The sequence below is a fragment of the Manis javanica genome, chromosome 3 (genome assembly GCF_040802235.1).
Source record: "Manis javanica isolate MJ-LG chromosome 3, MJ_LKY, whole genome shotgun sequence".
Lineage (NCBI taxonomy): Eukaryota > Metazoa > Chordata > Mammalia > Pholidota > Manidae > Manis > Manis javanica.
Window position 1 is genome coordinate 147,531,777 of NC_133158.1, and position 22,529 is coordinate 147,554,305.

A 22,529-nucleotide genomic window follows, 5' to 3' on the forward strand; every position below is an offset into this window, starting at 1 on the left:
AATCAGGTATCCCTATGAATGTTTGTTCTGAGGTTTTGTGAATTCCTAGAATGCTTTCAGTATCTAAATTAAAAAACACAAAATCATGTCATAACTAAGAAAAATATATAGTCTTTTTAAACATAGGCAGCCAAGGCACACAGTTAATTTTACAGATAAAAGTTTAAACATCTTTGCCACAAATACTTTACTCATTTTCATGTGAGCTCACATAAATAAATATTTTGTAGATAATTAAGCCAAAGACAAATCGTTTCATGAAAAGAAGGAAGCCACAATGCTTTGCTTTATGTGGACCATCCTTTACAGATTATGTAGAACCCATATGTGGGTAGAATGAAAATATTTCAAAATGTACAGGTGGCTATTTGTCTTGCCAATGAGTTTCAGCCCTGGGCAAGTTCACTAGGATTCAATGAGATCGAAAAATGACAATGGAATGTTCTTGGGGTGAAAGGGTTTATACCCAACTTTATTCCCATGGTGGCAGGTCAATCACTAGAATTCTGTCCGCTCAGAGCAAGTCTGCATGCAGCAAGCCAGTCTTTGCCTCTGGGGCTCTCTGCCCACACAGCCGACTCAGTCTTCGTCCTCGACGCTGCCACCACTCCAGCCTCTACTCTCCTGCAGCCTTGCAGCTATGCCCCACTTCACCCAGAGCGCTGGGTGGAGCTCTTTATATAGAGTCAATAACAATGTATTGCCCACACATGTGTAGTGAGCTAGCCTATTAGCGCCAGGTGAGAATCCTGGCCACAGGAACCTTCACTTTATCCACACTATTTATATTCAAAAAGAAAATATTAACAAAACTGAAATACTAGGTAGACATAAAATCAGCATGAAATGTAGTTGATGGGGAAAACCTCCCTCTGGTCAGAGCGTAGCACACCTAGGCTAGGAGGCTGGACATCACATAAGAATATTCTTTTTCTTGTCAGTCCTCAGCGGCTGAGTGGCAGGGGTTCGGGGGGTGGGGGGTGTGTGTGTAGACAAATTACTCCATCTTTCAGTTTGCTCATCAATAAAAGGGCCATTAATGTGAAACAATACAACAATGGAATAAAGGTCACAGGGCTTTTAAAGAGAAGTCTAAAGGAAAGGATGGGGGAGATAGAGGCAATCCAGTTGACCCAGGGATTTGGGGAGCACTCCCCCGGGGCCAGCTGGGCACCCACCAGACCCTTCAGTGCCCTTTTAAAGAGACACAAGGCAATGTTAGGGGAAAGACTTAAGTTGCTTATAAGTAAGGTATCTGAGGTTACTCTGAGTTAATGAATTATAGTGAAGAGATAATTGCCTCAGGCATGCAGTAGGTTAAGGGTTGCTTTAAAGTGAGAAAAGACAGAAAAGATGTGATCATGCTGTGGTTGTCTCTGTGGTTTCTCTTCCTGTGAATGAGAATGCGGATGATTTAAGTGAGTCTGTGGAGGCACTTTAGAGACTCAAGAGCCAGAAGCAAGAGCAGCTGCTGCGGGGCTCAGCCTTCCGCCTCCCTCCTGACGCCAGAGCGCCAGACCTCAGGGCCTAATTAGATCAATAAGCGTATTCCCTTCTACACAGCCTCTAATGTACATGTGGAAAGAGAAACCAGACGGCAGTGAGCAAAGCTGTACTATCCTGTTCATTGACCCTCCCAAAGCCACTCACTCCCTGCTCGTTCTCCTATCCGCTCTACTGCCCTTACTCCTGTCTTCAAGCCCTCTCACTGAGATCATGAAAATGCTTTGGGTTTTCTATGTGCAGCTCTTGCACAAATGCCTTTTGAGGATGTAAATTTGATCTTGTCACCTCCTACCTAAGAATCCATCAACAGCTTTTCACAGCCAGCTCCTCCAACAATCTATCCCTTTCCTGCCTCTAACCTCTTCTCCCAGCACTCTGCTCACCAAGAAGGTCTGGGGAGGAGCAAGGAGGCAGAGAAAGAGAAGAAGGAAGATGGAGAAGAGTAACTACCTGCTCCTGAGTTCCTACTATGCTGTGTGCTTTGCAGTTGGAACATTATTTAATCTTCTTCATAACCCTGCGGTGTACTGTTATTTCCATTTCACTGAAAAAGCCAATGTGCAAAAGAGATAAATAGATTGTGCAAGTCATCTTCTTAGTCAGCCTTAGACCAGCATTCAGTCTAGATCTGCTTCTAAAACTTGTGTTTATAACCATCATCTCTGGGCCTTCAAATATATACTATTTCCCCTACATCAGTCTTGGACCAATTGTTGAACACTTATTCATCCTTTAAAACACTGTGCATGTTGCCAAGTCTTCTAAGTCATCCCTGACTCTCAAGAGAATATTCATCACTTGCTCTACTACATAATGACTATGCTTTAAACAGCAATATTGCATGTATTGTATGAGACTCTATCTGGTGACATGTCTCTCTTCCACGTTGGACTGCTTTTGGAGTTTCTTGAAAGTAGGACTTTATCTTTCCTTGTTGGGGAGCTCAGTAATTGTCATACTGAGCGGTCACAACTGGCACTCAGTCAGTCTTTGTTGATTTGAATAATTCTATTCTGCAAAGAGTAAACTGGTAGATCAAAAGCCCTTGGTGAATTACTTAACTAGTACTTAGCAAACCACCCATGTGACTGATGTGACTTAGCAGATTGCTTAACCCCTTCAAGCCTCAGGAAACTTATTTGTGAAATTACTCAGGGGTGGATATTAAATCAGCCCTGATATCCCTTCAGATTCTAAAATTCTTTGCACTTACTCTTTGCATACAGAGTATGTGCAGAGAGGGAACTACTATAATCAGACACAAAATGAAACATGGCATTTGTATAATTGCACTTATTTCACTGTATTCATTGGGGTAGTTGAGGGGGAAGGCCAACTACCTTATAAATAAAACACTTTATGAGTTTTTAATGTGCTCCTTATTAAAAATGCATTATTTTCCATGCTAAATTAAATAGCACTTAAAGCCAATGTTTTCCTTCTTACCTTTAGTTAGATGAGATTTCTACTTATTTTAGTCATGTGATTAAGTAGCAAGCTACTTGGGATGTAGACTAGTAGAGGAAATTTTCCCTCTACACATAAAAAGTCAGACGATTTTAGAGCAAGAAGAGAGCTAAGAACCAGATCCAAAACTCAAAGAATGGGGACAGCACCCTGCTGGTTAGTGGCGGAGTAGCCTCACTTCCACTTTCCAGATGATTGACCAAGTGGCATCTTACTACCATGAGTTCCTTGCCATGGTACCTTATGGCGCATCCTTCCCTTCCAGTGTGATCATTAAAGAGTGTAGCCAACATGTGCAGGTTTCCTCACTGCAGTCCATTCCCTTCGTCCTGTTTAGAAGGCAGTGAGCACAAAGCTATGGAAGTCAATCAGCTTCTCTCATCTCCGAGATGTGGTCCAGAAGTGGACAGGGCAACCAATCAAAACCAAGGAATCAATAAGAAGATGGAACTTCTGGGCCAGGAAAGCTCTTTTCCTTTCTTCTTTCTGGAAGTGAATGAGAGCTTTTTGCCAGCCACCTTGGAGATGGGAGGAGAGCCTGACACTGCTACAGACCCACCATACGGAGCCGAGAGTGGGGCTGTTACCAAAAAGAGTCACTGATGTAGACAGAAACCAGGTCCTGCCCAGTATCTGTACCTTAAGTCTACCCTTTCCTGAAGTTTTCCCTACCCCTGGACTTTTTAGTTACATGTGCCAGTAAATTTCCTTTATTACTTAGATAAGCTTGTGTTAGATTTTCTATCATTTGCCAAAAAAATATGTCTGATAGAGATGGTCCAGGCTATTCAAGGTTATCTATAGAATAGTGGAATTTTGAGAGAATGCATTTCAATTTCTAATCTGCATAAAGGCCCTAATTTTTCTTCAGGGTAACAAGAGTCAGAATATTCAGAACAAGTCTTTATCTGTAAACATCCCAGATCCAACTGATGAATCTAAATACTTGTTTAGATCTGAGGTTATCTCAAAAAAGAACTTAAAGCACATATTTTAAATTCCAAAAATCTAATTTTAATTATAATTCTTCTCCCCTTTATAATAGTTACATACATATATTTGGAAGTTAAGACTAAAGGACGGGAATAAAATCATCCATATTCTCACCACTGAAAAATAACAAGTGGTGGCAAAACTGGACAGCTACATGTAAGAGAATGAAACTGGATTGCCTCACTCTATACACAAAAATAAACTCAAAATGGACCAAAGACATGAATGTAAGTCATGAAACCATAAAACTCATAGAAGAAAACATAGGCAAAACTCTCTTGAATATAAACATGAAGCAAGGGAAACAAAATAAAAAATGAACAAGTGGGACTACATCAAACTAAAAAGCTTCTGTACAGCAAAGGACACCATCAGCAGAACAAAAAGGCATCCTACAGTATGGGAGAATATATTCATAAGTGATTGATCTGATAAAGGGTTAACATCCAAAATATACAAAGAACTCACACACCTCAACACCCAAAAAACAAATAACCCAATCAAAAAATGAGCAGATGACCCAAACAGAAACTTCTCCAAAAAAGAAATACAAATGGCCAACAGGCACATGAAAAGATGCCCCACATCATTAATCATCAGGGAAATGTAAATTGAAAGAGCTATCACCTCACAGCAGTTAGAATGGCCACTATCTAAAAGACAAGAAATAATAAATGTTGGCAAGGGTGTGGAGAAAGGGGAACACTCCTGCCCTGTTGGTGACACTGCAAATTGGTGCAACTGTTGTGGAAAACAGTATGGAGGTTCGTCAAAAAACTAAAAATAGAAATATCATCTGACCCAGCAATTCTACTCCTAGGAACTTACCCAAAGAAAACAAAATCCCTGATTCAAAAATACATATGCATTCCTATGTTATCACCACACTGTATGTAATAGCATAGATATGGAAGCAACCTAAGTGTCCATTAGTAGATGAATAAAGATATGGTACATATACACAATCGAATATTATTCAGCCATAGAAAGAAAAGAAATCCTGTCATTTGCAACAACATGAATGGATCTAGAGGGTATTATGCTCAATGAAATAAGCCAGGCGGAGAAAGAGAAATATCATATGATTTCACTTATTTGTGGAATCTAAAAACAAACAAATAAGTGTTAAAACAGCATTAGCATCATAGACACTGAAAAGTGACTAGTGGTTACCAAGGGAAAGAGGAGTGGTCAGGGGCAGTGGGGAGGGACTGAGGGACTGTTTGAACCACTGTGATATACATTTGATTAAATAAATATATAAAATAAGTGCTAATATATGGTTGCTTTTTTTCCTATTCCTTCTGCTGCGCTTTTTAAAAAGTATATAATTGAATCCATTCTGATTGTTAAATATAATATCTATTTGTCTTGATTTAAAAAGTGAACTTCAGGTCAATATGAAAGATTTAATTGCTGTGGAACATCCTCCCCCTGCACATACACATTCCAAGCAAACAGAATCGCTGAATGAAGTATAACCAAATGATTTAAACGCACATTTAAAACTTAGAGAGGGGAAATCTCCAGATGTCAAAACAAAAGGAGCTCCCAAGTCAGAAAAGCAGACAGTGGGGAAGGGTGCAGTGTCTTCCCACCTTCCTTCAGGAGGCAGAGAAGCTCTGTTTCATGAGGCAAACATAGGTAACTCCACGATTATTATTTTTAATAATCCAGCTATATAAACATCACTGTTAGTAGAAAATCCTTCTATATTCTGGTCATAGCTTGGGCCAATTTAAGTTTTCAACTATGATTTTTTAAATATTTTTCTCTATGTTCCTAGTGGGAGGAAACCAGAGATGCTGCTCTGCTGATAGTGGTCAGAGTTCTGTTTACTAGGGGTTCAGAATTAATTTTCAAATTTTTCCTGCAAACGTAAATGAGTCCTCTCTTTTATCAGTCATCTCTCTGTGTATAAAGTAAAATATGCGTCTCTGGTCTACTCTTCCAATGTCAGCAGTGACCTCTATGTTCCCAAAGTCAGAGGTCTGCTCTCCATCCCCACCTTACCTGACCTCTCAGCGGTATTTAATGGGTCTTTCCCACCTCCTTCATTTAGCTCCTAACACCACACTCCCATCTTCTCCTGCCTTTCTGAATATCACTCTCAGTGTATCTCCCCCACTTCCTAACGTTGGAGAATCTGGGGTATGGTTGGGCATTTCTCTTTTCTGTCTACTTACTTGCTAATCTCAAGGCTTTATACTCTTAAGACAGACTGATGGCTCCAAGATTTACATCTTGATATCCTGAATACAATGTCCAGCCCAGACCTCTCCCTTGAGTTCCAGACTTTTGTTTATTTGACATTCTCTCTTTGCTAATATGACCTCATATGTCCCAAAACTGAGCTTCTACTCTTCTTCCCACCAGATCTGCTCCCCTTGAATATCACTCATCTCATATAAGGGCAACTTGACTGTTCCAACTGCCGAAGTCAAGAAACTTGGCTTCACCTTTGATTATTCCTTTTCTCACATGCTACATCCAGCTTATTTACAAATGCTCTTAATCTCCTCTTAAAATCAATCAGTTTCCACTATCATTCCAGCTGTGGTTACCTCTTGCCTGGACCACTACAGAACTTCCAAATGAATAACCCTGCCTCTACCTTTCAGCCTATTTTCCAACTCAGCTGTTGGAATGATCCTGTTATTCATTCCTTGGTGATTTTGTTAAAAAAGAAACCCTGTTAAAAGAAAGAAATCACGTCACTCTTCTGCTCAATATTGTCCTAAATCCTCCGTCTCACTCAGACTAGAAGCCAATATCTTTTAAAAGATTTGGCTTCTTCAGAGTAAAGCATTAACCTTGACCAAAGAAAGGTTTGGCCCTCTGCCCCTGCTCCTGGGAGGCAACCTCTACATCCTTGGAATACACAACACAAGAGGAATACCTGTCTTTACCTGGAGGCCTTGGACAATGCCTGATGGTCTATGCCAAATACATTGTTTGGAGCAGGAGTCTTGGGCCACATGGACCAACTCAACCCCCACAAGGGCTGGAGACCAACATCAACCATGCAGTGATCAGTGCGTCTGTGTGGCCAGTCTCCAGGGTAAACTCTTGGCTAGGCTCCCCTGGATGACAACACTCTGTACATATTGTCATACATTGTGGCTGGGAGAAAAGTGCTTTCCCCGCAACTCCTTTGGAAGGGGACAATCAGAGGCTCTGCAGGATGCCACCCTGGTTCTGCAGGATGCCACCCTCAGCACCTCTTCCCCGTACTGATTGTAACTGTGGTTTTATGCTGTGATAGATGGTAACTGTGAGTGTAATGGCTTTGCTGGACTCTGTGAGTCCTGCCAGTGAGTCACTGATCCTGAGGGAGGTCTCTGGGACCTCCTGAACTTGCAGTTCTCCCTGTCACCTTCCTGACATTATTTCTTGCTTCTCTACCATAATTCACTCTGCTTCTGTCACGTGGTTTCTGTGACGTTTCTCCCTTATTACTTGCACTCTAGGCCTGGCACAGGTCATACCCACTGTCTGGAGCACTCTTGCCCCAGAAGCCCATACGATTGCCCTTTATATCTCCTTCAGATATTTACTCAAATGGGGTCTTTTCAGTGGCGGCCTTCCTGACTACTTAAAATTGTAACTGTCCCCTGACACATATACTCACCCTCCTTGTGTGCTGTGAGTTGTGTTTCTATGGAAGACTCAACCTTTCTGAAATGTTTCACACTTTATTTATTTAGTTAGTTATGGTCCACCTCACTCAAATGTAATGAAATCTCCAAAAAATAGCAGGGAATTCAGTCTGTTTTGTTCACTGTTGTGTCCCCAACATCTGGAAAAGTGTATAACATAGGTGAGCACTCAGTGATGGCTCTTGAAGGAAAGAATGAATCTGTGTATGTCAGGGAGGAAATCAATTCAATAGTTGAAGAAAAAAAAATATGTTCTACATCAAAAACAGCCAGGACAGATTAGTGATCACACAAAAAAACTTCATTAAAAAAAAAGAGTGTCAACAATGAATATAAAATATGAATTAGTAGATTTAGCTGTATGGACCTGACTTTCTATTTCCTAAGAAAATGTGTTTTGGATCACCCAGAAATGTAAAGGGGCCATAAGACATAACAGAAAATATTTAACCTGTACAAGACATTCAGAAACCACGACTGGTGAACATGGAGTCAGAAATGGAAGTCCTTTGGAGAGGAATAGTTGTGAGGAAGGAGCAGAAAAAAGGTAGCTGGAGTCAGTCCCCTGTCACTGAGTCTTACCCAGGCTTCCTCGGGCAGTCAAACCCTGAGAGGAAGTGTAAGCACCATGTCTGAGGAGAAATGGGGAACATGCACAGAGGAGGGTCTCATCCGGTCACCATGACTCACTAGGCACTGGGCTGGACAGCGACACCACAGAGAACTTGGGAGGAAACTACAGTGAAGACTCTAGGAACGGAGTGAGGTAAATAGTGAATGAAAAGTGAAACAAGATGGATGTCTGAGGAGACACAAAAATAAAGTGGGCTTATGACATTATACGCATGACAGCAACTTCAAAGGATCTTAAAATCCAAGATTTAAGGACTCGTATTCTATGAGAACAATGCTGTTCCTAAATACCACTACTGCAATTGGGGACATTTTGGATGTTTTTTGTAAAGAGAGAAAGTTAGCAGGTAAGTGCCAGGGACACTGTGGACAGGAAGTCTGGTGGAGCAATTCTCTGTGTCTAATAATCCAGTAGCTTGTCTGCCAATGAAGGATGAAGGCTTATTTGTTATACTCCTGTCTAATAATTCACTTATTCAGCAAATGTTTATGGAATCCTACACTAGACACCAGATCCTGAGGATGCAGTCATACAGATAAAATCCCTGTCCTCCTGGAATTCACACTCCAGTGGGAGAAAGACAACACAGAAATAAACAAGTTTTTTGTACTAAGAGGAAAAAAGGGATAAAAGGAGGAGACGCTAATTTGATGAATCTTACAAAGAAATTACAATGAAAATTAACCTTTGGGGAAATTATACATAGAGGTGCTTATGCAATGGTCCAGGAATTGCTCAGGAAGCAACCATAGCTCCTTTTTAAAGCACAACCAGCTTCTAACTGTATGTGTGCTGAGTTACAGAGCGCTGTCAAATTTCAAAAACAGGGTGAATCAGTGACCTGTTACAGATCCTTCAAAAGCTAAAGCAAGAGCTTAGATACCTCATGAGCTGCACATTCTACACCCACACTCTGCAATTGTCAGAGTTGCCATCTCATTCTACTTCAACGAACTAAAAGGAATATGATGAAGGGAAGAATAGACTTAAGACAATTGGGTCAAAAATCCCTTGTTTAAAAATATTGCATCTAACTCAGCGAGAACTTGTGCTTCCCTGGCAGCTGGGGCATCTCGGCCACACTCCTCCCCCACAGCGGACTCACCAGGACCTGCGGCCAGAATCCCCACCGCTCTGCTCTGGAGCGGGCTTGTCACAGGCCTCTCCCACGGCCTGCTGCTCCAGCCTCTAGGGGTGGTTCCCCCGTCAGCCTTCTGGGTACCTCACTGGGGGCTGGACAGCCTGAAGTAAGGGCAAGCCTGGCCCTCCAGGCCTTCCCACTCTGCGTGTCAGAGGCCTTGCTCCAGTTTCTGGAAACTCTCACCAGGATGCTGCTGAGCAGATGAACACAGATGAGTGAATTTACGTAGGTCAATTAGGTCCCTATGTGGTTGAGAACCACCTCAGCTTTGGATCTCAAGTTCAAGATGAAAATACGGTGGCCTTTATTGGGTAGTTGCCGAGAAGAGTCTTGGAATTGGTAGCGGTAACCAGGAGACCTTAGGACAAGCACAGCAATTGCACGGCGCTACAGCGCCACCTCCCAGCCCAAAGTGGACATTGCAGTTAGCTACAGCCCTCTCCCGTGACCTCCTCCCTGTGCTAAAATTAATGCTGGCCTGGACTGTTCCAGATTGAAGGAAACTAAAAAGACGTGACAACAAAATACAATATGTGATCCTAAAGTAGAGGCGGTACTAGTGGAGTAAACACATTGCTATATAGGGCATTACTGAGTTGGCTGACAAAATAGGAATACAGATGGTAGATCAGATAAAACTACGGTATTATGTAAATTTAACTAAAGTTGGTAAATGTACTGAGGGGCATATAAGAAAATGTCTTTACTCTTAGGAGGTACTGAGGGGCAAAGGGCTGTGATGTATGTAACGTATCTCAAAAGGCTTGGAAAAATTAATTGGAGTTTGGGAGTCATGGGGAGCAAGCATGTAACCTGAGCAAAGATTAAGGCTCAAATATAGCAAAGTGTTAACAATATGTTAAAAAGATTAAAAGACCTACAAATATTGTTTGCTATTCTCGCAACTTTTCTGGAAGTTTGAAATTACTTTCAAGTGAAAAGGTTTTGGGTTTTGTTTTATTTTGTTTCTTAGTAATCTGGTTTTAAGAACTAGAAAGGTTGTCTAAAAATAGCTTCTCTACTACCTGGGCTCCCATTATTAGAGATTCATTTCTTTGGATATGGATATATTTTACAGCCACTTCTAGGCCCCCAACTTCAACCGGGAAAGCTTTGCTTTCACCTGATTGAAAAAAGTGTTCTCCTGCCTCATAATTGTTTGAAACACACTGCCCTAGAACATATCTTCATCTAAATATTAGCACGCATCACGAGATACATAATTGATATCTTAGGAGCATCAATTGATAACCAGTTAAGGGCAGGCAGAGGAATCACTGAATAAGAGGCTAAAGCAGTAGGTGTGGAGTGGTGTCTGTGATAAGGGATAATGAGCCCTGGATACAGAGGAGGAAAGGCACCATCATTCGTCTACCTCCTAATTTGGTGCTAAGCCAGACCTGCGGGCCCAAGGTTCTAAGAACATTTGCAGGGTCTGAGCCAGCCTTCTCCCAGGCAGTCCGGACAGCATACTCCTTCAGATTCACATCTGCTCCATGTTAACTGTGCAATAAGGTGCCTATGCCTGAGATGGTGCAAAAGTCATCAAGTGAACATTCTCTGAAGAAAAGCCAAGGCGTGCAAGATGTCTGCTTTTCTTTTCTCCACAGCCACCCCCACAGGTCCATGGTGTGGTTCAGAATACCCTGTGCTCAGAAACTCCCAGACATAGAAAATTTGCTCTCTTAAATATGTAATTGTTAGGCTATAATAATGCTTACCTCCTGTAGGATATGGCCTTCTCATATCTAGCCATACCTTCTTACTTTTTCCTTATGGTAGAAAATGTCCCATATGGTATCAAAAGAGACACTTTTTAATTTTCATAATCAAGGGAATAGTATAGATTCAAATTTAAGTTCTGATATGATTGCCTGGGAAGGTTCAGGATTACTGCTCTCTGCTCTCCTGAACTGAAGTGCTTCATTTTCTTTATGAAATAGCGGGTCCTAGTGGCACTAAGAGGCACTGCAGGGAAATTCAGGACAAGGTGCCTGAATTTTTGTTTTCTTGAGTCAAAACATATTGACCTGCAGTCACTCCTTGATCAGGAAAAGCTGGGTCTCAAAATGCTTATATTTTTCATATTAAACCACTGTCACCAACATCTATGTGAGAAAACCTGGGTTCATATAACCCAGTGTTGCTCTCGAGCCCTGATTTCCCAATGTTTTCATTATGCTACATAAACAAAGAAAATTTCCCCGGGAAAGCCACAAAGAGAAATTTCAAAACAATAAAAATAATATTTCAAATCCAAGTGGTACTCATCCCTCACTCTTGCTTAAATTTTAAAGCATTTTTTATTTAAACTGACACTTTTAAAATGTACTTATTTTAGAACTTCTATGACCTTCAATAAGAAAGAAACATTCTGCTTTCTGAATAGGCCCTTTCACTGAGCCTTTAGGCCCTTCACCAGCAGCCTGCTCGGATTTCAAGTAATCACATAGGTTCTGCGCCTGAACCATCTCTGTGTCACCAACATTCACCCACAAATGTTGATGCCAGGAGAGCCACGGTCAGAGGGCTCAGAGCCCTTTAGCCAGGCACTGAGACTGTCCCAAATTAGACCAGTCTAAAATAAATCATGGATGCCTTTTTTTTTTTTTTAATGTGGAAAATACAATCCCCTACATAGTAACTTTTTTTTTAGGCTTTTAATTTTCACGGTCCTGGCCATAGCTACTTTTCAAGCAGGTCTGAGCATGCCAAGCATTCCATGAGAAAGTAGGTCACAGGAATGCCTCGTGGATTTTTGGGGGGTGGCATGGGGACAACTGGGAGGATGACAGTGAGTTCAATTTAGGAACAAAAATAATTTTCAGTTTCCATGCTGTATCATGGAAATTATGAGAAGCAGAAAGGGCAAGAGGCGGCTAGTCCTTCCGGAGGGCGCGCTATTGGCTCCTTCGCACAAATACCATTGTCGTATGAGGAAGAGCTAATATTCATTTTATAGGTAAGGAAACAGAGGATCCCAGGTAGAGGGAGGGAGGAAGCTAATCTTCATACCCCGCAGCTATGACACCACCTCCTCACTGTGACAGAAGCCAGGGGAGGGTGCTCAGAGTAAAAGAGCTCCAGCTTCTTAGAATCCTCGTGTAGAGTTCAGGCAAGGGACACTTTTGGAGGCTCGCGGAGGTCTCTGAGGGACACGGTTGGATGAAGTTCCTCTCAGGCTCCCTTACCCTCTGCTCCAGTTCCTCCCTTGTCCCTGTGAGGTTAGCCTGGAGCACCACACCCAGCCCTCACAGCCAACATTCCCCTGCACCTAGTCTAGAACCTTCCTTCCCACCTTCTCTGTTTTCAGGCCAGGCCTGGCTGATGTCCTGAGTCCTTCTCGGTCTGCCTCCTACTAGCTTAGATTCCTACTTGCATGTAAACAAAACTGATACCTCCAGCCATGGGAATTCTCAGACTCTTGGCAAGCTGGTAGGAGAGGTCCTGAGAAGGGGGCTGGGGGAGTTTTCATCTTTCCCATTCCTTTTCATTTCATTCAGTTTCAAATATTTCCATTCTAGACACAGTGCTAGGCACTGGATAAAAGATGATGTTTACCTTCCTATCATACCATTTGGAGAGTCATTTATTCTAACACCTCATAAGGCTGCTTTGATTAAATAGGAGGCCATGTGTAAGCTGAAAAGAAAGCAAACACTTTCTCAGTATGATCCTAAGGATAGGTTCCAACAGAAGAAGCAAAAATCTATAAAAGGAAGTGCAGAAAAGAGGATAATTGTGCAAAATTCAATTTGTATGTGTTTCTCCTTTTTAGATACTGTGTTATACAATTTCCCTTTCAACTTCTGAAAGACTGAATGATGGATTCTGAGGATTGGTTAGGAAGGAGGTTAGAGCAAGAAGTCTCTGGCAGGTTGCAAGCTAAGCACTTTCACATATGTGACTTCATTTACTTTTACCAACATCATTGTGAGGTCAGTTAAATCAGGCCCATTTTACAGAGGAGGAAGCTGAGGCTCAGCAGGGCTAAGTATCATACTGTGTCTAAGATACAGGAGAAAATATGGGGCTAGAGCACTATTAGTAGAGGAAAGGTAAGTTCTTCCTGCTCCCCAAGTTCTGAATGGATGCACCCAGAGTGAATGAATGAATAAATGAATGGAGTCAAGCAATACACATGAACTAGGCAGAGCACTTTCTAACTGCAAAGCATGAAAGGATTACAAAATATCATAAGCTCTAGTCCTTATCCTCCAGGTGGTGACAGCATAATTTTGAGAACACACACCCATACACACACGAATAGCTAATAACCCAAAGCCTACATGGCACAAAGACAGGCCCTGCTGTAACACATGGGGAGACCATGAGTTGAATTTGCCTGGGCAAAGGTGATGGATATGAATATCCTAGGTAGGGAAAGTAATGAGGGAGACTCTGTGATTCAGGGCAGGTGGAGGGTTAATGTACAGAATAGGGGGATTGAAGGAGGTTACAGAGCAGAGCGACCAGAGAGGCTGTAGAGGCTCTGTGTGTGTGTGTGTGTGTGTGTGTGTGTGTGTGTGTGTGTGTGTGTGTGTGTGTGTGTGTGTGTGTGTTTGCATAGCAAGCAGGTGGCTGAGAACAAAGATGGAGAGTATAGAGAAGGCATTGGACCAGGAGCCCCAGCTCTAATGCTGGCTGGAAATGCAGTTTCCATCTCTCAGCCCTGATTTTCTTCAGCTGTAAGACTAGAAATTGGGGCAGATTATCTCTGAGGTCTGTCCTGTATCAAAAGTTCCAAGACATCCTCCTGCCTCTTCTCTTGTTCTGTTATTGTCCCCTCTCTACCTTCAGCTCAAGGCTGTTGAAAACGTTATCTTTGGCTGGCAAATAACAACTTTTTTTTTTAAATCTGAGAAACAATTGTTTCATTCCATGAACTAGACAAGCCCCATCATTGTATAAGAAAAATGAATTCTTTGTCATTGGGGATTTTTATTGCATAAATAATCTTAAACTGATTGATATGGTTTTTATTAAACCCACGTCATTTCTTGCAGTAGCCACCTACTTGCTTTTGCTGAATTATTGTTTGATGCAATGCCACCTATTGACAATAAGGGCTCCATTGGAAAGAATCCTAGGAACCTCACCCCAAGGCTATTCTTTAGGATGTTATTAATTACACAAAAATGAACCATGAGAGAAATTTCTCTCTGATCTCCAGATGAGGGTGAGGTGGGCCAGTACAGAACAACTGGCTTGTCTCTACCTTAAGGACCTCATGACTGTTACCTTACTCTGCACAGCTTGGTGCTGGGGAGAGCACAGAGCCAAATTCAGGAATCAGCGCACAGTTGGCACATGATAAGCTCACAAAACCCGGGCTGTCTTCCCTTCTTGCTCTTTCTCTTTCTTTGACACATTTTTTTCTTCTTCTTTTTTATTTTTATCTTTCTAAAAACAAGGGGATTTAAAAATAAAGACAAATAAACAAATAACCTGTGCAAGTGAAAACTGTTTTCTGGCCCAAAGGTCAGCAAACTATTGCCCACTGGCCAAATCCAGACTGCAGTTTGTTTTTGTGATGGGCCACAACCTAGGATTGGCTTTTACAGTTTTTGATGGTCTGGGAGAAAAAAAAGGAAGAAGACTGATGATATGTGAAAATTATATAAAACTCGAATTTCTGTACCCATAAATGAGTAAACACAGCCACGCTGCTCATTCACCTACTGTCCATGGCCGCTTCCCCCCTACGTGGCAGAGTTCAGTAGTTATGACAAAGGCGTATGTGGCCAGGGAGCCTAACATATTTACTATCTGGCCTTTTACAGGAAAAGTTTGCTGATCCCTGGATTAGGTCTTCCTTTTACATCTGTTTGAATTCCTCTTGGCTAATGTTAGTACTAAAAAGTTGTTTCACAGCTAGGCATTTGCTGCATCCTTATGCAGTCTAGATAATTTTTTGTGCTTCGTCCATAAAGCTATTTCACATACATTTTAGTTTTACCCAAGCTAGGGCTTATTGTCTGGCTCAGATTTCAATGTTATGTAATAGAGATAATGAACTTTCTGTTTCTTAGGAATGACTGGAGGACCCTCTTGGGTGACTATTTTATAGACACTAAAAAAATAAATCCACAAAAACCTATTTTTGCTGAAAATTCTAAGCCAACAGAAGGATCTACACAGCAACTTGGCGTTTTTCACGCCACGTTCAAACAATTTCCTCCAGTTTCTTTTCAGCTGATACATGTGTTTGCATATTTGCTGGGGTTTTTTCTTCCCCTGGCCACCCTTAGTTAGAAATAAAATCAAGTCTCCATGGAAACACAACATAATGCTCTCTCACAGATGATAGAGGGACCCAAGCAGCTGGTATTGGGCTGAAGGCTGCAATGGCATCTGACCAAATTAGGAAGAGAAAACAGCTTACCAGCTCTTTCAGGCATCTCAGAATGTGAAAACTCAGCATGGAAACCTATACAGATTGTGAATTACTGCAGTTTTTTTATTGTTTCTTTTCCTTCTGAGAGTATTCTCTTATCCCTTTGTATGTTTCAGCTCTAGGGGACTTTCATCCCCTGTCCCTAGAATGATTGGCAGAGTTTACAGAATAATCAGGAAAGGAATCTGCATTCCAGTAAGCATCTACTGTGTGTTAGGTACTTAGATGTCACAGCTGGCCCAATGCACACACAGTTTGTAAACCAGAAGGGCTGGGATGTGAACTCTGGTCTGGCTAACTCCTGAGCCTATTGTCTTTCCACTACACATAAAATAATACCCTTTGAAGAGAAGAAAATGGAAAAGATGGGTCAAACAGGTCTTTTAACATGGTCTGAGGGCCATGAGGATGGAAATCAAAATAAAGAAGTAACAATATAAAAGTCACCTTCTCATCTAATACCAAGAATGTTTCTGAGAAGTCAAGGTCAAAAGCCATGTTGGGGCAGAACCAAGAAAATCTGAATTTTCTTCCCTAAAAATCCCTCCCTAATGTTTAAAGGAGGATGTTTTAAATAAGGATAATTAATAAGTACCTTGAAAGAAGAAGAATAGACAAAGCACTATGGAAATTTGGAGGAAGGAGATGCGCTTCACATTGGGGGAGGGGTGGTGGCAGCATGTACCAGGCAGAGGAGGCAGAGCACAGCAAGCTCATCACCATGTAAAGCCTTGTATGTTTCCTGGGCCCAATTACTGATCTAACTGCCCTTTGCTCTCCTCAAATTCTGATCTGGGAACAACAATCTCCCAAGTTCCATTTGTTACTAGAGTGTGATTTTCTGGCACATCCACTCACACAAGAGCCTGCCTTTGGGAGCAGGACCTGGCATCCTTGCAGAGCCTTGTTCGCCAAGGCACTGTGAAGAGGCCCTCAGAACTGTACTCTCAAACTGTGGAAAGTATGGGGTTGGCAGGGGTGTCTTGGGAACCGGGTGGGGGGATGACTGCTCCCCTAAAGCAGGTGGGCTCCAGACCCCCAACTTCAACTAGGACAACTTGCTTTTACCTGTTTGAAGAAAGCATTCCTCTGCTTCATAACTGTTTGGAAAACACTGTTCCTAGAATATATCTTCGTCTGAACATTGGCACACATCACAAGAGTGTAACTGATTTTTGATCCAGGAATTCTGAAAGAGGCAAGCCCTCTGAAGGCTTATACAGGAGTGTGTGGTAGTGCCACCCATCCTGTGGCAAATCCAGAGATGGATGACTTTTTAAAATAGGAAACAGTCCTCCCTCACCTGATCTATAGTCACACATCACCCCCAGTGCTATCACTGGAGAGGAGAGTGAGAGAATGTGGAGAGACAGAGAGAGGAGGCAGTTCCTGCTGTGGAAGACAGAGACAGGAACGGTGGGTGAGGACCACCAGCCTCTCCTCCTCCCTCCCAGGGCATGGATCCATGGGTTCTCTTGGAAAGGTGATTAGAGTCTTCCTAGATTCCACTTCTCAAGCAGGATGGGGTGGACTGTCCAGTGCTTATATGCCCTATAAACCTGGAAGAGTTCATTCCTCTCCTGAATGAGCCCTTTGTTGCATAAAGAGTCTGTGTGAAACACTTCATTCTTCAAAGAGAGGAGCCATCTGGTTGCAAATTAATTTATTAATCAAATTAGCTGATAAAACAGAGCAGCAGCTACTACACTAAAATAGAACTTTAGATTATAGAAAAATGAAATCCTGGGGGACGTTATGCCCATGCAAAAACTATCTTAACTCTGTGAAGTACAAGTTTTTTGACTTGAGCTAGGACAACTGCTCTTTACAAATGCTGTTCGTTTTTACAAATGCTGTTTTTTTTTTCCAGATTTCAGCACCTTGTCCTTCTGAATACTTCTGCCCCACTTCCTAGATATTTAAAGCTCCAGGCATTTGTCCAGGAAGCACTGTGCAGGTGCTACTGGCTGACTACAGGCACACCTTAGAGAAGTCGGAACAATAATTCTTCCTGGAAAAGAATGATACTTCTATCTCAGAGCAACTGATAAAGATTACACATCCAACCCTATATCAGGAAAAAAACTTCTCCCTTCTATTAATCTTTCACAGCAGAAATGATAGTATTGGAAGTTTAGAGAACAACCAATAATTTATCTTGGGGGGCACTGATAAAAAGCACTGTCATTTCAAGAAGAACTTGCTCAGTTTCATGAGCTACTGTATTAGCCATTAGCACAGACCACAAGACTCAGGTTTAGCAGACAGTAACAGCCGTGAAGGCCAGGCAGCATGCAGAAACTCCTACTCTTGATTTATAAAGTCACTTAAGAAGAACAGAGAGCCAGTTCTTCATTAAGACTTCTAAGTCACCTCTACCCAAAGCCTAAGGTATTTCCACTGGCAAGTCCATGGTTAGGAGCTTCCACAGGTGAGCCTGTCTGTCTTTTACAGAACTTTTGAGTGAAGACAACATAGACAATTTACAGCTCAAAAAAACAGCAGACAAGAAATGGGCTCACTGCACTCATTTTTCTTTCCCATTTTCTACATAGTGTTTGCTTAACTATTTCACTCTTTACATTTAATAACCACCTTTGACTTCAAGGAAGTGCCCTGGTTGGGTGACACAGTGACCAGCAAGTACCTGTAAGCCATGCCCGTCTCTGCCCTGGTGGTTTCCTGCAACGAGAGTCCATGGACGCGTAAAAAGGTCTCCAGATACTTCTGTTCAGCTGCTCCACTGGGCTTACCAGGCCAGCAGGCTGCCTGGGGTGGACGCTTGGCCACTGCTATGTGCCGCCTACATTTCAGAGCCAATTCACTGGATTTGGGCAGACCCAGCTTGGGGCTAGGGATATCTGCACAGGCAGGTTTATACAGATGCATGTTGCAAAAACGCAAGGAAGCCAAGCTAATTTCCTGGTACTTAGCTCAAGTCTGGTTGCATCTTGCTATGATGAACTTGGGTTATGTGGCTTTGGTGTGTCCCTAAAAGGGATCAGCTCATTTTCCTTAGCTGTCCTTTACTGGTTCTGTATGCAAGCAGGCTCCTGTGTCCTTGGCAGAGCTGCTGGCTACTAGCCTCTGCCAGAGCCTATGCAAAAAAGAGGCCTGACAAACACCAATCACTTCACAAAGTATTGGCCCTGGGAAAAAAATATGGGCATTCTTTCCCATGTCTTTCTATTTAGGTAAAAGGAAATATTTTGGTTGGATATGGGCCAAGTGTTCTGTTCTCATAAGGACTATAAGGCCTTGGGAATGATTTGTGAGTGTGTAATGAGGCCTTTCTAAATGGTCAGTATTTTATAATCAAATAATCTACTAGTGGTATAATTCATTGGGGTGAAAGGTCCATTTACCTTCTTCTTTTTCAGGCATTGATAAGAAATATCAATAAGGTAGTTGTAAAAAGCAAAGAACTGATGCAAATATGTCCAACTGATTTTTCACAAAGGAGCAAGAGCAATTTCATAGAGGAAGGATAGGCTTTTCAACATCTAGCACTGGAGCAACTGCGCATCTATAGGCCAAAATAAACAAATAAACAAACAAACAAAAGAGGAACCCTAGACTCAAACCTCATATTTATACACAAATTAACTCCAAATGGATCACAGACTTGCATGTAAAATGTAAAACTATACATTACGAAGAACATAGAAAATCTTCAAGACCCAGGGACAAGTGAAGAGTTTTTAGACTTGACACCAAAAACACAATCCATAAAAAGAAAAGTTAGTAAATGGATCTCATCAATATTCAGAATCTTTGCTCTGTGAACAATGCTGTAAAAGGGATGAAAACAAATTACAGACTGGAAGAAAATACTTGGAAACCACATATCCAACAAAGAGCTTCTATCTAGAATATATAAAGAACTCTCAAAACTGAACAATAAAAATATAAACAGTCCAATTAGTAAATGGACAAAAGATGAAAACAAACATTTCACTGAAAAGGACATACAGATATGGCAAATAAGAACATGAAAGGGGTCCAACATCATCAGCCATTAGGGGAATGCAAATTAAGTCCACAATGAGATGTCACAACACACCTATAAGAATAGCTAAAATAAAAATGGCAATGACATCAAATGCTGGCAAGAAATCAGAAAACTGAAATGTAAGTCTGATAAAAACTGTACACAAATGTTCACAGCAGGTTTATAATACCTCAAAACTGGAAACAACCCAAATTTTTCTAGTGAGTGGATGTCTGAACTGTAGTATATCCATACCATGGAACTAAAAGGAATGAACTATTGATACAAGTAACGACTTGGATGGACCTCAAGGGAATTATGCTGAGTGACAAAAAGCCAACAATAAAGGGTAACATACTGTATGATTCCATTTATACCACATTCTTGAATTGAAAACATTGAAGAGATGATAACCAATTAGCGGCTGCCAAGGGTTAGGAAAGAGGAAAGGGAGGGATATAGCTCTCTGGCTATAGAAGGATAGACAAGAGATTCTTGGGCTGTATAAAGTGTTTTGTTATGGCAGTGGTCACACCAGTCTACCCATGATAAAATTGCATAGAACAAAATACACACACACACACAAATGAGTGCATGTGAAACTAGTGAAATCTGAATGAGGTCAGTGGCTTATATCACTGTTTTCTAATTGTGATATTGAACTATAGTTATGCAAGATATCATCATTGGGGGAAACTGGGTAAAGAGTATAAGGGATCTCTCTGTATTGTTTCTTACAACTGCATGTAAGTCAATAATTATCTCAAAATAAAAAGTTAAAAAAGCAAAAAGCCTCCTCACTAAGGGTCCCTCTACATTGTACATCAGCTGTAGCTCTCCTCCAACCAGGACTCCTAGACTGAGTGGTTCATCCAGTCCAACAGGTTCCCCACTCTCAGCCCACCCATCACTACATCTTCACTCCTGTGGCTCCTCCCCAATACTCTCAAATGTCCCCTTAGAGCTTATTTCCTTTAGTAATTCTTCCCCGACCACCCAGCCCCTGGTATTCAATCATTCCTTGATATTCCTCTTGCAACTCACTTATAAAGCACTCAACACTTCTACACTGTTGCCCAAACATTTGCACACCCCTGATGATTTCTGTCTTATTTGTTACCACCTGTACTATTATTTATTTGCTATTTGGAATTAACTTGCCTTCTTGCTTACCTAAATGAATTCATTCAGGGTTACTAACTGAATGTTTGTGTCCCCTCCAAAATCCGTATGTTAAAAATCTAATCTCCAATGTGATGGTATTGGGAGAAGAGGCCTTTAGGAGGTAATTAGGTCAGGAGCATGGATGGGTCCCTCAGGAATGGGATTAGTGCCCTTATAAGAAGAGGCCAGAGAGATAACTAGTTCTCTTTCTACCATGTGAGGGCCCCACAGAAGATGGTTGTCCATAAACCAGGAAACAGGCCTTCATCAGAACCTACCATACTGACAGTCCAATCTTGGGCCTCCCAACCTCCAGAACTATGAGAAATAAGTGTTTGTTCCTTAAACCACACACTACAGAAATTGTTATAGCAGCCCAAACTAAGAAATTTAGTAAGGACATTATATTAGTAGTATCACAAATAGAAAGGCTTTATCACTTGGAATAAAACAGAGTATAACCCGTAAAAATTAATACAATGAAAATGAAGAATATTATTGAATTGCAGCTTAATGCTGTTGCTCTTCAAAGGCTCTGAACCAGAGGCCTACCTCTTTTGGCTTTTTGTTGAGGAGATTAAAAGGTGTTAGAGAAGTGTTAGCAATATTTCAGCACAAATCCAAGACTTTTTTTCCCCTTTTTTTCTAGGTTATCAGACGAATTGAAAAGAATTTGAAAGTGGAATATATGACGTTCACAATGAAAATCATATTTAATGCCCCATTTATGTACCCACTGAAAATATCTCCCTGTCCACCAGTGGTACTTGTACCTACTTTGGGAAACACAGATTCACAATACATTGTCCCAGAATATGAATATGACCTGCAATTGCACATGTAACTTCCTATAATCTAGACTGCAAGCTCTATGAGGGGAGGGGAGGGTTGTCTCTGATGTAAGCTTGTAACCTCCATGATTATCATCATGGCGTTTTGTGAACAGTCAACATTTCATAAATAATCGTGGCTTACTTGCTTGAATTTTAAACTCCAAAAAGCTACCCATATTAGTCTTTTTCCATTTTCACCTCAGCAGCCAAAGCTCAGAAATAAAGAAAAGCTTATAAGGAGAAGCTCAGGAAAGCTAGAAAAGTAATCAAGCACTAGGATGGAGTTAAGGAGAAACTCAAATTCCCCAATAAAGTTGTATTTATTGTTCCACCACTTACAATGGCCACTAGTTAAAATTGACTGTGTGAAGGACACTATCAGCAGAACAAAAAGGCAACCTATGGTATGGGAGGATATATTCATTAACTATTTATCTAATAAGCAGTTAACATTCGAAGTATATAAAGAGTTCATACTCCTCAACACCAAAAAGACAAATAATGCAATTAAAAAATGGGCAGAGGACCTGAACAGACATGTTTTCAAAGAAGAAATACAGATGACCAACAGGCACATGAAAAGATGCTCCATATTGTTAATTCAGGGAAATACAAATTGAACACAGTAAGATATCACCTCACACCACTCAGAATGGACACTACCCAGAAGCAAGAAAGAACAAGCGTTGGTGGGGATGTGGAGAAATGGGAACCCTCCTGCACTGTTAGTGGGAAGGTAAATTG

At 41.4% G+C, this 22,529-nt stretch overlaps 1 protein-coding gene across 3 annotated transcripts in view; it reads right to left on the minus strand.

Moving 5' to 3' along the window:
- KCNAB1 (potassium voltage-gated channel subfamily A regulatory beta subunit 1) overlaps positions 1-22,529 on the minus strand; it is a 379,428-nt gene that overhangs the window by 331,255 nt on the left and 25,644 nt on the right. The window contains exon 1 of one of the 3 annotated variants that reach the window (XM_036997860.2): positions 18,445-18,887. The exons of 1 other annotated variant lie outside the window; for it this stretch is intronic. In XM_036997860.2, coding sequence (XP_036853755.1) covers positions 18,445-18,686 — 242 coding nt within the window. In that variant the 5' untranslated portion in view covers positions 18,687-18,887. Of the gene's footprint in view, positions 1-9,364; positions 9,773-18,444; positions 18,888-22,529 lie in introns of those variants that run through there. One more of the 3 variants, XM_036997862.2, reaches the window with a different exon arrangement.